Source organism: Epinephelus fuscoguttatus, linkage group LG18, assembly GCF_011397635.1.
Source record: "Epinephelus fuscoguttatus linkage group LG18, E.fuscoguttatus.final_Chr_v1".
Taxonomy (NCBI): Eukaryota; Metazoa; Chordata; class Actinopteri; order Perciformes; family Serranidae; genus Epinephelus; species Epinephelus fuscoguttatus.
The window spans coordinates 15,860,933-15,882,187 of NC_064769.1; the positions used below are offsets into that span (position 1 = coordinate 15,860,933).

At 40.3% G+C, this 21,255-nt stretch overlaps 1 protein-coding gene across 1 annotated transcript in view; it reads left to right on the plus strand.

The window, feature by feature from the left end:
* Nucleotides 1-21,255, plus strand: part of gpsm1b (G protein signaling modulator 1b) — a 38,680-nt gene that overhangs the window by 15,033 nt on the left and 2,392 nt on the right. The window contains exons 3-13 of the mRNA XM_049604573.1: nucleotides 2,921-3,056; nucleotides 3,261-3,403; nucleotides 6,244-6,367; nucleotides 7,975-8,090; nucleotides 8,207-8,362; nucleotides 8,453-8,561; nucleotides 8,669-8,783; nucleotides 10,781-10,851; nucleotides 10,983-11,153; nucleotides 19,742-19,904; nucleotides 19,990-20,195. Of these exons, the coding sequence (XP_049460530.1) occupies nucleotides 2,921-3,056; nucleotides 3,261-3,403; nucleotides 6,244-6,367; nucleotides 7,975-8,090; nucleotides 8,207-8,362; nucleotides 8,453-8,561; nucleotides 8,669-8,783; nucleotides 10,781-10,851; nucleotides 10,983-11,153; nucleotides 19,742-19,904; nucleotides 19,990-20,195 (1,510 nt within the window). The remainder of the gene's footprint in view (nucleotides 1-2,920; nucleotides 3,057-3,260; nucleotides 3,404-6,243; nucleotides 6,368-7,974; nucleotides 8,091-8,206; nucleotides 8,363-8,452; nucleotides 8,562-8,668; nucleotides 8,784-10,780; nucleotides 10,852-10,982; nucleotides 11,154-19,741; nucleotides 19,905-19,989; nucleotides 20,196-21,255) is intronic.

Sequence of the window (21,255 nt, forward strand, 5' to 3'; positions counted from 1 at the left end):
GGGCTTTTTTTGAGCCAGCTTTCAAGAGAGCGGTGGTAGGTTGCGTCTGAGGTCGCTAAGCAACCCTAACAAGTACTCTATTGTAGCCTATTTACCTGAAATCCAGAGTGCAGAGCTGATCTTCCAGGCGCTCTTTGTGTGTAGGCCTATTGTGTGTGGGACAGATGAAAAGCTCTGGCAGCCCTGCACCAAAATGATCAACTTTTCCATATTTACCACAGACTGATATTTATAAAAGAAGGGGAAGATATCTGTTGGCTGTGATTGGTTGTTCCTCCTCACATGACATGCTGGGTGCACTGCTGTGTTCCAAAAGTTGAACTCGGTTTACCTCGGGATGCATGCCTGCTGACCATCCTTATTGAAAACAATAAATTTGAGCGTACAAGAAACGTGGCATGTGTACGGCCCCTTACTTGTTTTAAGCTGTATTGTGTGAATAGGTACTGGAACAAACTTTCTTTTACTAAAGGAGAAAAGTCAGTTATGCAATTTACTAACCACTGTGTTCATTTCAATTTGAGAGAGGTATTTTCAGATTTTAGTCAGTCAGATTTTAGATGGTGGGAAATTTTCCTGGACTTAACCTGAAATTTGCCTGTAAGTGATCAACAGAAACCATCTGTATATTACTTTTCAAATCAAACGACTTCCCCAGCTTTGGCAAAAAGCTTATATATATTATTTATATTTATCCCAGCATTGAAAACCAGATGAAGCCCATGCAAAAAGTGTAGTTTTTGAGTTACTAAATAAATATTTGTTGTTGCTTGTTTGTTTTGGTGGCTCAAGGCAATTGACAGGCACTAAAATAGAGTACAGTATCATCTGCATACTAAGGAATCTTAGAGATAAGAAAATGAAATTAATAAAAACTATAAGGAGTCCAATTATTAACTGAAGGTGCTTTTGTGACTTTTAATACAGTGTTAACTGCTTATAGTGGTCACTTCTGTCAGCGTCAAATTGATCACTATAAGCTGATTACCAATATAACCATTGTCCCTTTATTTCTCATGCAGATTACTATCTAATTGGCCTTTCTATATTTATTACAGAAATATAAAGTTATGAAACGGACAGCTTCAGTATTGAATTTTTATTGACTGTGTCAAAATACAGTACAGTTGCTTCAGTCATTACATGACTGGGCATTATCAATTCACATGAAGAGGGTGGCTTCAACCACAGGTGCTTTCCCCATCTGCTTTTTTTTATCTCTCCATCACCAGCAGCTGTGACTAGCAGTTACAAGCTTTGAGCAGTACAGTTGCTTCAGTCATTACATGACTGGGCATTATCAATTCACATGAAGAGGGTGGCTTCAACCACAGGTGCTTTCCCCATCTGCTTTTTTTTATCTCTCCATCACCAGCAGCTGTGACTAGCAGTTACAAGCTTTGAGGAGACTATGTCTATGTCTGTCTCTGTCCCGTCATGATTTCAATGTGCACACAGCACCAGCCTCAGATAGCCAGCTGGAAGCAGACGGGTTACTGAAAGGCAAAGTATCATGGGAGTAAAGTAAAAAGTAAAGTAAAAAAAAGGGAATAAAAGGAAAACCATAGTTTTACACCGTTTTTCCATATGTTTATGTCATGTGATTTGTGCTTTTTTTCCAACTGTAAAATGTATCTAGTGGACTGAAAAGCAATATTATATTATTCTAGGCAAATTATTTAATCAAATTTGTAAATGGTAAATGATACTGTCTAAAGCTTTCTAGATCCAGTGACCACTGGTACACTACGAGTAATCACCCCTTTACACACACATTCATACACTTGAGTCACAATACAGTGTTAGGTGCCACCTGCTACTCAGTTTTAAATATGTTGCGAAATACTGAGTGTTACGATAAAATTTATTGTGATATATTGTGATTTGTGCTTTTTTTTTCCAACTGTAAAATGTAGTATCTAGTGGATTGAAAAGCAATATATTATATTATTCTAGAAGGCTGCCAAAAGTTTAATTTGTATTTGTAATATTAATAATTTATATGATAAAAAAATCGATAGTGTCTTTGTGACCATATGATATTGGCACACAAAAATATCATGATACTATGGTGTATCGATTTTTTTCACTGACCTGTAGATTCCACTGTGATATACCGTTAGACAGAAACATCTTGTTACCAGTTACATGAGGACACTCTGCAAAGCTTAAAAAACACATTCTTTATCTCAAAATGGTTCAGTGACAGCTGCAGATGAAACAATATAATTTATAACAAATTAAAACAGAAATTCTGCTTTTGCCCTCTGAAGTCTGACTGCAATACAATAAAAAATGAATCCCCTTAGTTGTGGTCTAATAATGATTTAAATTCTGTTTAATTAAGAAAGCTTTGAAGCCAGATCATGTCACTAGAGTCAGCTCATTTATGCAGTAGGACCTCTGTACATACAGGATGAATGATATGCTGATGAATCTTCCATTTGATGTACCGATAGTCCCAGTAAAGAATGATTCAGGCTACCACCCCTGACAAATTTAATTTACTTTATCAGATGCATACTCATAAGAGCATTAGGGATTGCATTATGCTGAGTTAGAAGAATTCAAAGCAAAAGTGAGTGGACTTTCATATAGTAACAGCTGACAACTACCAGCTGGATATTTAGCTTGTATGAGTAATCCGGTCCCCTGCAGTGTGTGCAGCTGCTACTTCAGCAGGGAACTCATCAAAGTCCCCAGGGAGATTTACCTTGTTACATTACAGTCTCACCAGGGCCACTGGGACCTCTTCCTAGGTAGTAAGCAACCAATTAAAAATGTATTACACAGCATCTCCCCATTAAAACCTTTTACAGCACCTTAATGGATATCGTTTTAACTAAATGACATTAGCATAGGAAAACTGTCGTCTTTGCTCCCGCAGCTGATCATCAGAAATGTTTCTTTGCTTTCTCAGGACAATAGGAGACAGAATCGGAGAAGGGAAAGCCAGCGGCAACCTTGGGAACACATTAAAAGTGTTGGGGCGCTTTGATGAGGCCGTTGTGTGCTGTCAAAGACATCTGGATATTTCTCAAGAGCAGGGAGACAAGGTAACATGTTGCTTTTTCTAATAGTATCTCTTAAGAGTCCATCCAGTTTGCTGCCTGTACTGTTCATTTGCTCCTTCATTCAATCGTTTAAGATTAATAGGAGTTGGTATAATAACACACATATCTTGATATCTGATCTTAGATAAGAGATCTCTCTGTATTCCTTTTTAATCTCTTCCTTTTCTGTGTCTTATCTTATTGCAGGTTGGAGAGGCCAGAGCACTATACAACATAGGGAATGTCTTTCACGCAAAGGGCAAACAGCAGTTATGGGGCTGCACCCAGGAACCAGGGGACCTGCCTGCTGATGTCAGAGACACACTGCAAAGGGCTACTGGATTTTATGAGTATGTATTGTTGAGAAATGAACTCATACAACATATGGATGTATGCAACATAAATATAAGGGTGCCTTCAGACCTAGAGTTGTCTTGCTTTGGTCCGAATCAGGGACTAATTTTGTTACAAAGTTGTGTAATTGCCTTGAGTTGGTTTGTGTTCTCACGGTAGCATTAACAAGCAGACCAGATCAAATGCCTGCATGAGAAAGCTGCTCTTGCTTGGTCTTGTTGTTTTGTTGTGCAGCCGAGTGCGATTGATGTGTTCACACCTGCCCAAACAAACCGTACGTAGGGGGTAAATGAACTTGAGTTTGATTGAACGGAACCAAACAGGGCAGGTGTGAAAGCACCTTAAATCACAGAGGTAGCCTATAACGTATAACTGTGTATAACTGTATTTTGTGATGTTGAAATCAATTTAATGCAGAAAACTAATCATAAAACATTGATGCATATAGGGCATTTTGCTTGTCCAAAGTTACATGTGGAAATCTGGTTTAAATTAGCATGTGTCGCTGCTCTGATCCTACTTTGACTCACCTTTTGCCGTCATTATGCCTTCTGTTATTCTGAAATACATCTCTTCCTGTGTGGCACATCTTGATTTGTGTGCATATTTGATATAGATGGATTTCACTTTATTTTCATCAGACCACAGAATAATGTACTCCATGCTCTCAGCACTTCATATGCCTTCTGGCAAACTCCAGGTTCATGTTTGCCTCCTCTTAAAAACAGCTCCTTCAGGCCAATCTGCGTCATAGCCAAGTCTTATGAAATACCACACTGACTGCTGTTGTTTTACAAGATCTTCCCTCACAGCTGAAGAGCTTTGCAGATTAATCAGATAAGTCAATATCTCAGTTTGGTTGGACAGCAGCCTTTTGCAAAGAGTGTTCTCACCCTGAGCTCTTAAGAATATCATACACAAATTTTATCTCCACATCAACAGTTCTTGAATTTCTGATTGTAGAATTTCCACTATAATATGCAAGTTTATCTAGATATGCAACATTTCTTTCTGAATCATGGGATTCCAGTTATATTCATCACTGGTAGACTCTCAATGACATTTAAACTATATTGAATGCAGTAAGTGTAAATCTGGAGTGCCTCTGCCAGGAAGGCAAAACCTTACTGAATAAATTATATATCAGGAAATAATAGTAACAAATATAATACACTGTGGACTGGATGCAGTCAATTTAAAAGCTACAAGCAAGCTACAAAATGCAAAAAATTGTGGCAGTGATAAATATTTTGTAAAGGTTTACTGGAAAAGGCAACTTACTGCTGGGAGTGTGTGTAGCTGCATAAATGTGAACGCAGGTTGGTGTTGAAAAATAGTGTGCACGTTTGGTGTTGCCTGGATAAATAAAACATAATAGAACTTACAATAGCTCATCTCACAGGGCAATTATCGAGGTCCTATTAAAACCGTTTTGTTTTTACAATGGAGCAGTTCACATCAAATTGAGTAATTGTCAGATGTGTATGAGAATTCACACATGAATATAAGGTGCTTATTAGAAGCTCAATTAGTCATTTTTATTATATGAAAAAAATACAATAAGCTTTTAGTGTGTTGTATAACTAACCATAATGAAGTTATTGGGTTGTTTTACACCAGTGTTTAGGTATATATCTTACCAGCAGCAACAATGGGGCTGGTATTGTTTTCACCCTGCGAGTCTGTGTATGTCTGTTTGTGTCATCATGGCAACATGTGTTCCTGGTGGAACCCATTGTGGCTGGAGCTACTACACAAGTGGTTTTGTGTGTTTTGCCAGGTGTCTTTATATCAATCTGTCTGTCTGGAGACAGATTTTTTTCACCACAATAGTATCACAGCTGTGCAAGATGCAGTCACGAAACTTTACAGTGTGTAGCTGAGATCACAATGAAGGCTGAGTTTGAAGATGGGTGTGGACCAAGTGTAAGTAGGGAAGTAGGGAAGGCAAGGCAAGTTTATTTATATGTCACATTTTGGCAAAAGGCAATTCAGAGTGTTCTACATAAAACACCAAAAGCATTGAGACAAAGTACAAAAGAAATGCATACAAGGACATTTAAATATGATTTAAAAAATTAGCAAAGAGACAGAAAATATAAGACAAAAAAAGCTAAAATATACTAAGACAGTTATAAAATATAAGATAAAAACTTCAGTGCAGTGTAAGAAATGCATAAATATTTGATTTGATAGAAGGCAGCAACAAATAGAAAAGTCTCCAGCCTTCACTGAAAAGACCTTAAGATTTGCAGCAGACTTGCTGCTGTTGGAAATTGGTTCCAGATAAGTGGTGCATAAAAATGACCATTTTACACCCCTGGCCCACAATCATTTAATATCAAAGATCGGCGTCCGGGCTGATGTGATCCCATCGTAACATGGTCTCTGGTACAGGCCTTTATTTAGCTGTTAATGAATTTACACATTTATTCATTCAATTCAGTTCATTTTCTGTAACTACTTATCCTGTTAAGGGTTTTGGGGGGGGCTGGAGCCTATCCCAGCTGACACTGGGTGAGAGGCAGGGTACTCCCTGGACAGGTCACCAGACTATCACAGGGCTGACACATAGAGACAGACAACCATTCACACCTACGGGCAATTTAGAGTCACCTATTAACCTCACCTGCATGTCTTTGGACTGTGGGAGGAAGCCGGAGTACCTGGAGAAAACCCTCACTGACACAAACTCCGCACAGAAGGGCTCCCCCACCCTGGGGTTCAAACCCTCTTGCTGTGAGGCGACACTACTAACCACTGTCTTAGTTCCCCCTAATACCCATAAAATCGTTTACATGCTGCTTCTAAATTGGACGTGTCCTTATCTCTGCAGGATGAACCTGTGTTTGGTCAAAGAACTTGGAGACCGAGCTGCTCAGGGGAGGGCCTATGGGAACCTGGGTAACACCCACTATCTGCTGGGAAACTTTGTCGAAGCTATCAAGTTCCACCGTCAGGTGAGAAATTCAAGATAATTACAAGCATCATGTTTATACCACCAGTGCATACATAAGAGTTATCAGCCTGTGCCGGAGCACAACAGTGACCTTGTGTTGCCAGAGCAACAGCGCTTTGCTTCTCACACAAGGTCAATCACCTTGCAGCTATTCACGAACTCTGTAGCTCGCTATGATACTGCATGTTTGCTTCGTCTTGTCCAAACCATTAACATACACATTAAAATGTGGTTTGGGGGTGTTTTGGTTGACTTGTGTGTATTCTGTGTGGCCATGATGTCTCAACCAGGGATCTTGGAGCGTGCTCCCTGAAACCACAGTGCCACATGATACATTTGCAGACCGTGGTCGTCATCCTGTTCAGAATCAGAATCTGAAATACTTCACTAATCCTCAGAGGGAAACTGGGTCATGTTGAAGTTGCTCATATATACACAGAGAAACCTTTTTGAGAAAATGGAAAAATAAGAAGTAGCAACAACAATATATAGAAAAATATATAGTCAGAAATACAGAAACTATATAGGGATATGTGCATTTTATGATAGCAAGCAACCAAGACAGCACGTAACTTAGATAGCATCTTCCACTCTGACACTGCCGATAGAGAATCCAGCTCCACCTCCACAGCCTCACCGGCCTTGCAGATCAGTTTGTTGAGTCTGTTGATGTCTGCTGCCCTCCACTTGCTGCCCCAGCACACATATAGCACTGGCCACCACAGTCATAAAACAGCCTCCTGTGGCACTGTGCAGCCCAGAAGCAAACTAGTGGTTACCACAAAATTTGATTTGCTGTTGTGTTGTGACCAAGCATCATGTGTTGTGCATGATTTGTGGCTTAAAGGTGCACTCACACTGCACTGCTGTTCATTTCAGTGAAGATGCAGGCTGTATGCAGTCGCTTCTTGCTGAGTAAAGATCTTAGTTTGCCTCGCACAGACTTCAGACTGGCTGAATTTTACATGCAAAATAGCAAGGCTCACACGGCTAGTTTGGTAGTGAAGGAGGGACTTATTTTTGTCATTGCATTGTATCCTTTACAGTCTGATTCATTCAGTCCTAGCCTCTGTGCGAGTAAATATCACCTTGGTGAGTTTTCCAGTGGATCATGATTCACCTCACCCTGTACCAACACACAGTGTGCACAGATTGATGACCTCTCATTGGGAAAAAAATGTAGGAAATTGGTTTCTTGGTGAATCACCTGCAAACATGGCTGCAAGCTCTCTCCCCCCGTGTTTTCTGTCACTTTCAATTGTAAACCACTTGTTTCCTCATGGGAGAAGCCGGCCTCTCCTCTCCTCCCTGTTACAAATCTATCAGTGTGCCACAGAGGGGAGAACACTTCCTTTAAAGGGAATCACTGGAGGTGATTTAATGTACCACTGCTGCAGCAGCACATCTTTTCATGGACTCACGTGCCCGACAGAGCTTGCAACCTGAAGTTGTGTAACTGTTTCTGCTTGTGCACATAGTCAAAAAAGGGCAAAGCAGGGTAACATGACACAAGACGTTTATGCCATTTAGCTGCTAATATTAATAGGCAGGTTGAAAATATCATGTTAATTTGGTTTGACTTGACCTTTCTCGCTCTATCATTCACAGCGATTATCCATAGCCAAAGAATTTGGAGACAAAGCGGCCGAGCGGCGAGCTTACAGTAACCTCGGCAATGCCCTGATATTCCTGGGCCAGTTCAATACTGCCACTGAGTACTACAGGTGAGAAGAGAGGGGAACCTGACATCTAGTGGAGGGATGGGGAAGTGAACCAGTGTCTGCAAAATTGAAAATGTGACTCATTTGCTCCCTTTCTCCTTCTGTTTCTTCGTCTATAGGAAAACCTTGCAGCTGTCCAGGCAGCTGAGGGACCAGGTGATGGAGGCTCAGGCCTGTTACAGCCTCGGAAACACCTACACTCTTCTGCAGCAGTACGAGAGGGCTATAGACTACCACCTGAAACACCTGTACATAGCCCAGGAGCTCACTGATAGGTAGACTGAGCAATATTTAATGCATACACACACACATACATGAGCAAAGAGGTAGTTTTTACATTTGTCTGTGTGTTCATGTCTCATTAGGGTTGGCGAGGGTCGGGCCTGCTGGAGTCTGGGAAATGCATACGTGTCTTTAGGAAACCATAAACAAGCTCTCCACTATGCCCGGAAGCACCTGGACATCTCTAAAGAAGTGAGAATTTGCTTTTACAAACACTAGAAAAATGCACCATCGGTGAAGTAAAGGCCTTTTGCATTCAACCTGATTGGACCTGTCTTGTCTCTTCCTTTCTTCCTCAGATTGGAGACAGAAACGGGGAGCTGACGGCCAGAATGAACGTGGAGCAGCTGATGGAGGCTCTGGGGGTCAATGAGAGCGACCTTTCACCTTCCAGCTCAGAGTTTGAGATGCAAGGTGATGCTGAAACTTATTTTATTTTACCTATTATATGAGACATAATGTGTTAATTTGTTGAGCTTTAGCTGTTTTCCCCTGTTTCTAGTCTACATGCGATGATAAGCTGACTGACTTCAGCTTTATATTTAACAGACAGACATGAGAGTGGTATCAATCTCCTTATCTAACTCTGGGCAAGGAAGCAAATAAGTGTATTTTCCAAAATGTTGAATGATTAGAAGCACGCACAAAAAAATTCCCAGAGCTGGAGAGTCTGATTTTGGAGAGCCCCGTAATTGTATGTTTGTCATATACTCTCTACTGAATGCTAGTAATGGAGAGATACTGGAAACCTGCCATTAAAACTTGACATTGACACTGCACCCACTAATTATAGTTGTTCAGATAATGAGATAGGCAGACAGGCAGTGTCAGTTTCATTAAACATTATCAGTCTAAATGTAACAGAGTCATAGTTTTACAGTCGTAGATTTGGTAAAACAAAGAAAAACAAAGAAAAGAATCTTGTGCCCATGCTAAACATGGAATGAAATAGTGACGCAGTGAACTTGAGACTAAAGTTAACTTCGGGCCATTGTTGTCTTCTCCACCAGTGTTTTATGTGCGCTCATGTAACTTGATTTCTTTAACGTTGTGCAGGCTCGGCCTGTCATGATAATTACGTTGTGGACTTATCGAAGTCAGCAAAGCTATGGAGGTCATGTCCATATATCTTACCATATTGCCCTTATTATGCTATTATATAATCATTTTATCAGTGGCCTAACTTGATCTTAAAATCACAATTGTATTATTTATCACAATTATTTGTGGGACAATACATCATCCAACAAAAGTAGTTACTGGGACAGGCCAAGTGCACTCAGTTTCCTTAGTCATGGCGAGGAAGAGGGGGCAGCTAATGGAAAAAAAACCCCAGTTCTGTGTTTTTCTGCTTGTATTGTCTCTGTGCTAATATTTGTGTGTGTGTGTGTGTGTGTGTGTGTGTGTGTGTGTGTTTGAATGTGAATGCAAACCCATGATTTGCTTGCTCGCTGCAAACTGTGGTTAGGGGAAGCTGTCTTCAAGCTGTACTTGCCTTTCATCTCACAGAAATGGGGAAAAAAATAATAAAAAATTGAACAGCTATAGAGCTCTTGGAAATTGTATAAGGGATTTTAATGGTAGAAACTTGACTCAGGGGTTCAGTAAATGGGCATTTATCAACCAAATCTTAAAAATAGAGTTTGAAGTCTGTTAACTGTAGTTTTTTTTAAGTATTTTTTTTTTGTTTGTTTATTTTTGTGTCTGCTCTTTGAAGTTGAATGTTTAACAAAAATAACGTGTGGGCTTGAGTAAGCTAACTGGAATGCTGTTTGTGTATATAAGGTGGCCATTTAAGTGTAAAACTAAGTTAAGATGAGACAGACCTAACAGACAGACAGTGTTTGTGTCATGTCTAGACTGGGGCTAAATATGAGAGAAAGCAAAGAGTGTGTACATTTTTGGGGTAAGGTGAACTTTTCTGACTTTACCCCCAGTCTCAGGATGATGATTTGATTCTTTGATTCACAGTCTGTTGTCAACATTATCCTCAAACAATAAAATTAATTATTATTGTTAGAGATTCCCTTCATCTCGTAATAATGGGAGCATTTGAAAAGTTTAAAAGAGAAACTCTATGATCTTTATCTGTACAGTCAGCCTGGCTTTTGTGTGGTGTTGCTTTCAGGAGCCCTCCTCTGGGCAGAAACTCACACCCATGTCCTACATTTCTCTCGCTGATGCGGAGCTGGCAAACAGACTCTTATTCAGATTGTTTGGTTGTCTGCCTAAACCTCATATCCACACCGAGCATCATGAGACCAATGCTGACATGAGAAAAGACAAAGAGCGTCTTGCATGCTTGATTTAATTTTAGACTGGAGTATTTGAGAGATTCTACAGCTGGGAGATACATTTTTTATCATGTAGTAATTTATGTAGTAATGTTTATGTTATTTTTTTTCCTGTAGGAGCAAGACCCAAATTCACCAAGAGAAACAGCATGGACAGTGTAGAACTCTGGAAATACTCCTCAGACAAGGTGATTTATCTTTCTCACATTGCAGTCCAACACCCAGGAGAGAAATGTGCCTGTAAATGTGGCCCACACACCTCTCCCCAAACAGTTATCAATCCCCCTCTAACAATATGTTCGTTTATCGTTTACTGCAGAATGGTGAGAACCAAGAGTTGGAAAGTATCCCCAGGAGGTCCAAGAGTCAGCTGTCACAGCCAGGCAAAAGAAAGGGCTATCCTGACAGTCAGTCATCAGATGAAAGGCCGTGGTTGGACTCTCCTGTGGACACTGATGACATCACTGTGCAAGTCCCACCTCCAGTGGCAGTAAGTAGCTGTAGCTTTATTTTTGTATTAGCTTCTTATTCGGACCCAAGTATGCTGTGGACACAGCAAGCGCTGGGCTTTGCATCCAGTTATACATAAGCCCCGTTTCCACTGAGCTGTACGGTAGGGTACAGGTCAGTTCGGTATGCTTTTTTTCCTGTTTCCACTGTGAAAAGTTGTGGATGGTACCAATGGAACTGTTATGTACCGTCCCCATTTTTTGGTCACCCCTCTGTTGGGTTACCTAGCACACAGATCTGGTACTAAAAGGTGGAGCTGTGAACACTGCAGTCTGTTGATTGGTCAATAGCGGACGATCACTCTGCTCAGGGCCAAGTTGTGGCTGGTTTTGAGGCTCATGTAACCACTGTTCATAGCGTAGAACTGTAAAATGGGCCGACTTCCAGCAATTTTTAAGGTGGAACGTGTACGTAAATTACTTAATAATGCAATATCACTGTGGCAACTTTAACCATATCCCAATCCTCACACAGAGGAAAAAAAAAGCATTGTGGAGCGTTGTTCCTGTGGACTCCGGCAACACTAAACCCCTGAGCTTGCCTTAGAGGGACTAAATGCACAAACCTACTATTTTCAAATATCCCATGGAGAGAGACTCTCACTGCAGCCTGTTTTATTTTGTTCTGAAAATGTCAGCGTCCAACCCTGTTCTGTGGATGATAAACAAGGTGCTGACTGATAAAGGAGGAAATACAGTGAGTGACAAAAACCCCACCCACATGAAAGAGTACTGTGCAGTAGGAACACTAAGTAGAACTAGGGTCTAGGTACCACGTCTGAAGGGTTACTTTTGGTTCCAAAGGTACCATACTGAAGTGTTTGGTGAAAACAGGGCTTTAGTGGCCAGATGTGGAATTACAACATTCGGTTGTGTCACTTGATGCCGTGGGGCCCAAAAACACTTTTTCCTATAGACTTACATTATGTAAGAAATGTCTCTTAATTCATGGCTACATTTTGTTCAGCTAACAACCACTGTCGAAATGACTCATTTCACTATCAGATTTAATCCCTTAAGTCCATGACATTCCACGACATTTGTAAAGTCTAGAGGAGCTGCATTTTATTAAACCATAATAAACCATAAGTTTGCTGCTCAGCCGCCGTCAGTCTCCAGGGTGCTTGCTCTGTGGTCCCCACCAATGCGGAAGATCTGGGTAATTTCATACTGCGGAACTCGAGCCTTTTGGTTTACCTGAGCTACTTTCATAGGAATGAACGGACCTCGCCTCCAACACTGTATCCAGTTTTCTTTATACATCCATGGGACACAGCCGGGCTTACTGTTTCCTCCTGTCTCCAGTCTTCATGCTAAACTAAGCTAACCAGCTGGTGGCGATAGCGTCATGTTTACCCCACAGACATAAGAGTGTTAACAATTTTCTCATCTAACTCTCAGCAAGAAAGGGTTTACCAAACTGTCAAACTATTCTTGTAAAGATTTTTGTAACTTCTATTTAGCTTCTGTCTCATAATTTTTTTTACACTTTAGTCCCCTGGAGTGTTGCATATTAGCCTACTGTGAAAGGTTTTTCCACATTGTTTTTATAACTTGGAACTAATTAAAAATGGTAAGTTTCACACTTTCCAACTCCACACATGACTGCATTCATAAGTTTCCAGAAGTATTGAAATGCAAGCACTCCTCAGTTTTGAGACTTAGTTAAAAAGCCTAAGGATAAAGCAATAAAAAATGGTATTTTCCTTTTGTTTTTTTGCTGACAACAGAAAAAAAATAGGCTGCCGAGGCTCTACTTTTTTTTTCATGCCTCAGAGTTTCAAGCACTCCATTAAAATGTGTAATAGAGGCCCTAGTTCACATGTGCAGTAAATCTGAGCCATACAAGGCTTTTAATTTAATCACTGAGAACCCACCTGAGAAACTATGGGTTTGATTTTCCCCCTAGAAAGCATCAAGGGGACCTGAAATGCTGACTGCTCAATTCATGTAACTACTTTTCCCTTTCTTTTCTTTTCATCCCATGTCCAGAATTTCATCAGGGCTTCTGCTTTAAAGAGAAAATGAGTGAAACTAGAGAGATTAAATTGGGAACATGTCCCTTAATTTCCCACGAGGTTACAGTATTATGTTAGAAGTCAGATACATAGCAAAGGTGTCTCCTCATTAAATCCCAACAGTGCTCCATTAGCTGTGAACTAGATTCTTAATGAATATGCCGTTTCACAGCTGTATCCCTTAAATTCTGCGCCCACACAGCACCTTATCATGCCTCAGTTCTGTGACAATTCTAATTATTGTAATCAGCTAGCTGACATGCTAGAAAAGAGTGGGAATTACTGGGCTGCATGATGATAGTTCATCACAAGGAAGCAGAAGGCTAAATGTTGGTAATCCTGATGACATTGAAGCAAACCCTTTTTTCAAATCTGCCAATCCAGCCAGCTGTGTGTCTCTGTGAAACTCTTTCCTTAAGCTAGAACTTGTGATTTCTCTAGCATGTGTCGACACCAAATTGTTAGTTCAGTTATCAGATTGAAGTTCACGTTTTAGCGTTGCCATTTCTTTTGAACCAGTTAAAATCAAGTTGGGGTGCAACAACCTACAAACATCTTTTTGGTCAACAACAATGTTTTTGTCAGAAGAACAGTGCCGCATTTAAAGCAAGAAAAGCAAGAAAATTAAATCTGCTTCAGGTTCTTTGCTTTTATACATCGACTGATGCATGTCCGTGAGTACTGACTGGACATTCCTGGCGCTACAATGACATACAGTATATTGTTGACAAAACATTTTGAACTCAAGGTCCAACAACTCACTTGTTTCGTACCTTTTGAGTGTATCAAATGATCTTCATCAGTAGATGGAGTTAAAGGTGTAACTGTGTAAGATATGGCCAGCATTTTAGTTTAAAACATTAAAAAAATAAACTAATATTATCAACAAACAAATGTGAAGAAGCAACATTTTGACATAATTTCAAAGACATCTATGTATTGTTGCAGAGAAATCTACTGAAATTAGCATGGTAACCAGCTAGCCTTGGTCCTTCCTTCCTTGTAATACCACTTGTACCTTGAGAGGTGACAGCGAGTCATTGTGGCATCCAGTCTGCCCTCAGTCCAACATCAGAGGACAAAGAACTCAAGTCCAGTATTTGTTTTTGTTGCTTTGAGATACCTGTGATCACTCTGAAAATAGTTTAGCAACCTTTTATGTCCTCTTCCGAACATGTCCTCAACCTCCTCTTCCGATTATGTCCTCAACTTCCTCTCTCGTTATTGGAAAAGCCGTCTTTGGTCCCATCTCACTTGCTCAATGCAATGTATACGCGGTTGACCAAACGTGGTCTGTAGGAAGTACGCCCAAGCTAAGCTAGCAAGACGAAGATAGTTTGTAGGTTTACCATTCGTTAGCTGTTTAAGCCTGTGATCTTAAAATGTTGTCTCAATCCAGGCTTTGGTCCAAGCCTAATATGTCCAGAACATAGACTGTATATAAAGATGGACGACCTGTCTCCACTTCCCTCCACTGTACAGAAGTGAAGCTAAAATATCGCGGATATAGCTGTTGCCATCTTGCGCTGGTAACGTCATTTGGAGCCAGAGTCTGCGCAGTAGTGATCTCAACGGTATCAAGTGTCCCACCCATGCACTCGTCCAACTAGTCGTGAGCAGCACCACTAAATTCAAGCCCACCAGTTGGCTCACAGAGTTGTCAATCATGTTGTAAAATCCTTTTTGTATAGCATTAAATAACTTTCCATAACTAACACTAAACTATAACTAAAACTTTCCATTGACTTCTCATCCATGTTTGCTTGAAAGTTGAACTTGTCAGTTCGTTCTTGACCTTGGAAACGGCTCTTGATGAAATAATGTACTACTTTCGTGCTTGTTCCCAAACGTTCAACCATATCACAGCGCCTTCATCGGCAGAATATACAGTATATACATTTTAAAATTAATATTAATTCATTATGAATGATACCTGTAGACATGCTAGCAGACAAAACGTTTAAGAGCATGTTTTACAGAGATGATAGTGCTTCATTCCTGTGCTCCAAGATTGGTTGTTTTTTTCTTCGGGTACATTAGTTTGCTCCAATACAAGGTATGAACATAGCCTCCTGAGACCCTATGTCCTCATTTGAGGACATCACATTTTGGATTTACTTGACCTTATGTCTCATTCTACATGACTGAGACCTGTTGTCCTCATTTGTGGACACTTTTTTGTGTCATCTAGTGGTAGTAAGAGCACAATACACTAATCCGTGTAAAAACAAGATGGCAGCCATCTCTGCCAAGTCAGTCTGCAGCCGATCCTGGCACTTAGACATTTAGTTTATTTATACTTATTGGGTCCTACTGATCCCTAATAGGTAGGAGAAATTAAAAATGTATACCAAACAAAAGTTTGGGTCTCAGGAGGTTAAACTGACCATTAGCTAAGCAGTGCCCCCCTTAGTTACTGTTGCTGTCACACATATGAAGTTAGAGAGCACAATGATGATATAATCCAGGAGGAGCCGCCTTTGTCTTTTATTCTCCTCCATTCACACAGTGACTCCCCCTCTCTCACACAACTTCATTTCCCTTCTTCTCTGACTCTGTCTCCCTTTTTCCCCCCTCTCTCATCATCATCATCACGTGTCCCTTTCTCTCTTGTTCTGTCCCTTTGACCTACTTGATTAATTGGACAACACAGAGAGGGAAGTGAGGAGACCCACACAGTGACCATGGGGCCGAGGACAGAGACGGCTATAAGTCACAGCTGATTAGTGTGCAAAGAGCAAGGAAATACAGATCTCACAGAAGATTTTATTTATGCGCGTGTCAGAAAATATCCTTGGTTATAAATGGTGTATGAACGTTGTCATGTGAGAATTGAGTGCTGACATTGGTGGTTCTTGACATTTCAGGGTAGGTGATCCCTGCAGGCTGCCACTGTTGGCATGCAATTTACTCATAACTGTACCCCTGCACCCATCTTTCCACCCCTTCTTCTCTCCCTTCCTCCCCCCACCCAGAGCTCTACCCCTCTGCTGATAATGTGACCTTGATCACAGCGCTGCTACCCTCCCCACAGGGTCAACTCCCCCCTGCTTCCCATAATGAGTTGTTTTCCCACAGTGGGTGAACGGGACAAAAATGGCCTGCAGGAGAGCCGCAGAGAGAAAGAGAGACAGAGAGTGGATGGTAGAGATTAAAAGAAGGCTGGAATAGAGGGATACAAGAGGAGAGGAAATTAGAGGGAGGGAGTTGAGTCCAGCAGGGGAGCAGAGAGAGAGAGATAGAGAGAGTGAAGTGGTGGGTGAAAGCAGGGGAGAAGGAGGTGTGAGCCAGGCGTGTGGACAGAGCGAGAGGGGGAAAGAGAGCTTAGCGAGAAATGACGGAGAGAGAGGGATAGATAGAGGACAAAAGAGAAGTGCTGCTGGTAAGATGTTTCATTTATGTTTTGCGGCTTGAATAACAACATGGTGCAGAGGATACCAGAGGTTATTATCTTTCTTTTCCTTTAGATATCTGACTTGTAGTTGTGTATGTATTTGCAGTGTGTGTGTCTTTACTGTGTGTGTAGATATTTAACTTTGAGGGGAGTTGATGCATTAGAAATTGAAAAACTTTATAATAAATAGTAAAAACTATGTTTTGTCTGAAGCATAGTTTAATTTTCTAATGCAAAAGTTGCAATAGAAGAAACAATTCCAAGAATAGGGCTGAGTGAAATCAGGTGTTTGCTGACGCTGACCTACTTCACATCTTGCTGTCGGGCAAAGTGATTTCAACAGCATCCACTAGTTGGTGTTAAAGATGTCAAAGTTATTGTGGCTGGGTGGTACATTAGAACTGTTGTTATTGTGAAGGTTATTGGGAGTACTTTGTTAAAGCGGGGGAGGGAAGTGCAGTCCAGAGGCTTTTGTAATGGAAACACTGTCAGACTGTTGTCGATTTGTGATGCTTACTTTCACCTTGTCTCCCATTAACCTGCTCGTGGATATTTTGTTGATGTGGAGGCATCACAAAAAGCTTTTACAGGTGGTGATTGTTGTTGATTTTTACTAAAGTGTGTAATGTCTTATCAAGTATGAGTAGTTAAATGAGTCCTAAACCTTCTTTAGTTTAGTCAATTAACATTTGGCTCAGTTTAATGTTTAAGAAGATGCAGGATTTATTACAAAACTGTATACCAGTGTATTTATATCTCACTGTGAACTGACCTGCACAGTGTAGTATAATTTTTCGTTAATGCCCACTTTAAGTTTTGGATAATGAACTTTATTTGGATTATATGAAGTTGATTAGTTATTAAAGGAATACTCCACCCACCAAATGACCATTTGTATATCAGTTCCTTACCCCATGTACATTGAATCCTTAACAAAAAAAACATTGTTTTGGGATTCTTTGTTTACGGGAGACATGCAAAAGAAACAGAGAAAATGCACGATGAATTGAAGTAATAGGGGTCCACCTTTAACAACAGCAAAGCTACTTTAAAACATCTGTTTACAAACTCACACACAACTCCATTATCCATTCGTATGCTCAGTACTTCTGAAACAGACAGCCATTTCCAACAGTAAATTGAACTGGAAGTGAAACAGTAATTTTACCTTGCTGAATACGGGAGCTGCTGGTCTTATTGTATGACTTTGGTTAATCTGAGCTAACCCTTTAAAACAAGTTTGGTGGGTGTTTGTAAACTGATGTTCTGATATTGTTTTGCTGTTTTTAGACATAGTCGCCTATGATATGAGTTTATCAAGAAATATTTTGTTTTTTCAATTCTTCATTCACTGGAGGTATATGTAACATGGGGTTAGTTATTTGTAGCCAAATTGTCATTTTGTGTTTGACGAATTCCTTCAATGCTTTAACAAAAATGTATTTTTTAGCAATTTTAGCATCGGTAGCAATATGAGGTTGTGCTGAAAAAAAAAAAAATGACACCAAACAAGGCAGGAAAACAGTTTTTAAGGTGAAATTTAAAGGTACAGTCAAAAGTAGTCAAAAAAGGTCAATGATGCCCTTGACCACAAAGAGGTAAAGTTTCAGCCACAACCTATATCATAGAGATTTGAAACCCTTGCTTTGAGATGCATGGTAGAAAAATGCAAAAACAAAAAATGTTTTTCTTGGTTTAGAAGCTTAAGCAACAAAGGATAATCAGGAACCTTTACAAGAGGCTTTTTAATTATTTATCTGGTTAGGCTTAAAGGTTAGTAAAACTACAAGAACAAATAAAAGAACAGGTCTCTTTGCGTTTCATGCTCCAGTTTTGAGTTTGCTTTTGTTTGACCCTGCAGGTTGATCCAGATATCTTAGTACTGCTTCTTAGAACAGACCCCAGGCATAGAAGTAGAGCCCTTGAACTTGGGAGGATGATAGAAGAATTCAGCCTATTGTAGAACTTTTACTTTATTTTGCTTAAAAATACAGATGAAAGGTTTTTTTTTGATATATTGTTTTCACTTCATCTGATAATTTAAATTAGTGTGTTGGCAGGTTTACATGTTCTCAGATAATATATAATATAAAAGCATATAGCTGCTGTCGTGTAGATTGAGATTTCTCATTCAGTATCCTAACATCACAGTCTGATTGCCAGAATATTTCAGCAGTGTTGGTCAAACATAATAAATTCCACATCTGCTTTGTTGGCTCAGAGTATCTGTAGCAAAAACATTTTTCATGCATGTGTTATCCACTTCAGTTGCAAAGTTTAAACACAACAGTTAGACTGTGACACTGGGTGAAAGAGGGTCATTCAGTGTGATGTGAGAGAGCACCTCTGGGTTTCATCTCAAAGCAAACAAAGGAAACAGCACTTTCAGAGGCCGACTAGCTGTGAGGATGTAACACATAAATGGCATTGAGTCAGTCAGTGACTGAATTATTGATTGGCTGATCATTGACTGGGGCTATATGCTAATTTCCGGCACTGAAACCAAGGACGGTGTTTCAACCCCACTGCTCATGTGTGAAACTTTAAACAAATGAGAACTTTTTAGCATGACTTACTGTAACTTTTGCCGCATTAAGTCAAGAAACTAAAACAATGATACAGCTTTTATAAAGGGACTGTTTATATTCTATCACCTGCTCTATGGCCTACGGTGGCTACAGCTATATCTTCTGATTATTCCATCTACTTTTACAGGTTACCACTGTGTGGGCCATTATACTTAAATACAAATGGGCTGTTTATTTTTACACATTTCATGATGTACCACCTTCAGTATCTAGGCCAAGGGAGTCTAACCAGGAAGGCCATCCCATGTGATTTAATCAGATTATTTTTCTCTATCACAAGCTGGCCACCTTGAAAATCCCCCCAAAACTCACAATGGCAGTGTGCTAAATGATTTTATCATGTTTCGTTGTTTGCTTATTTAGATCCCCATTAGCTTTGGCATCGCAGCAGCTATTCCTGCTGGGGTCCACACAGTTTGCATGGTGACAATACAGAAATACACATTCACGCCTACTGTAAATTAAATAAACATTTGACACAATTACCCATAAAACTCTTTTGATCTAGGAGTGGTTTTACGCAATCAGGTATTCCAGTAAAAACAATGTGAACCCCTTCTCTTTCTCAGAAGCTGGGCCGTGACCCCTCCGATGAAGACTGCTTCTTTGACCTCCTCAGCAAGTTCCAGAGCAGCCGCATGGATGACCAGCGCTGCCATCTTGATGAGCCACAGAACGGAGACAACGGAGAAGGTGCTGCGAACTCCGTGTCGTCCCTGAATGAGATGATAGGTTGGTTGAGAACAGCCTTCACATGCCTGTTAAGTTCTTTATCGACTTTTTTGAGGAATGACTGGACTCTTCTCTCTTCTCTTAGATCCTGCAATCACCACCTCCCCTCAGACCGAGGAGCTGTTCGATTTGATTGCTAGCTCCCAGAGCCGCCGCCTCGATGACCAGCGGGTTAATGTCGGTAACCTTCCAGGACTGAGGATTACCCATAACAATCTGGGACACCTGGTGGGCGAGGGAGATCATCAGGAACCCAGCGATGACTTCTTCAACATGCTTATTAAGTGCCAGGTAAGGCCACAATTCACTTACGAAAAGAATTGGAGGGTTTAATCCTTTTAGATTCTTAATTATTGGTCTTATAGACGGTGGCGATAGCTGCACAAGGAGTAGAAGAAGTTGCCCAGATAAATCTATTAAGGGAATACTACCTCCCCCCCCCCCCACACACACACACACACAAAAAAGACAGTTTGTGCATCAGTAACTCTTGTGTTATGTTGAGGATATGTCAGGAAGTGTTTGTCTTGCATGCCTCCATGGCGAACGAAAAAATCCGAAAATCCAAAAATTAAGAAAATTCTTGATGAATTGAAGTAAAAAGAAAAAAACTAAAACAAAACATCTGTTAAGAAACTCTGACACAACTCATTCTGTAAAATCCAAGTCTTATTCATCCAAACATATGCTAGGTGCTTCCCAAACAGTCAGCCCTTTCTGATGGGGAACTAAAGTCAAAGTGAAACTTATCTATGCTCTCTTCAAAGCCGCGGTTAAATCAAACCCCTATGTCTTCAAATTATCAAAAAAAAAAATGTAGTTTTTGGATTCTTCGTTCACCATCAAAGCATGCATGGAAAACAAAGTTTTCTTCACAAATTCACCATAACTCAGGGTGAGTAATAGGGTTGTTCCATAATAGTCAACCAAACATTGGTCGACCAGAAAGGTCATTAGTTTGCAAGATTTCATTGGTCGCTTAGTTGCAGACAAAGAAAACAAACAACCAGAAAAAAAGAAAAAACAAAAAAAAAAACACCGTAAAACTCTATTAGGAGCTGCGCCTTGTCAGAATAAAGCAGAACCTATATGACTGGACCATGTAGGAATTTAATTGGAAAGGACAAACACAGGAAGTGGCCATGCTCAGCAGTCAGAGAGGAGTCATGTTAATTTCCAGGGCTGGTACCTGCGGTTATTACACAGGCTGGTTAATAACATGTCAGGCAGGAAATCCAAAGTGTGGGATCATTTTGAGAAGGTGAAGGACGAACCCAAGGTGATATGTGAACTCAGGCAAATATTAGCCACTTAGCACAATCATTACTGCTTTGCCGACAGCGTCATTAAC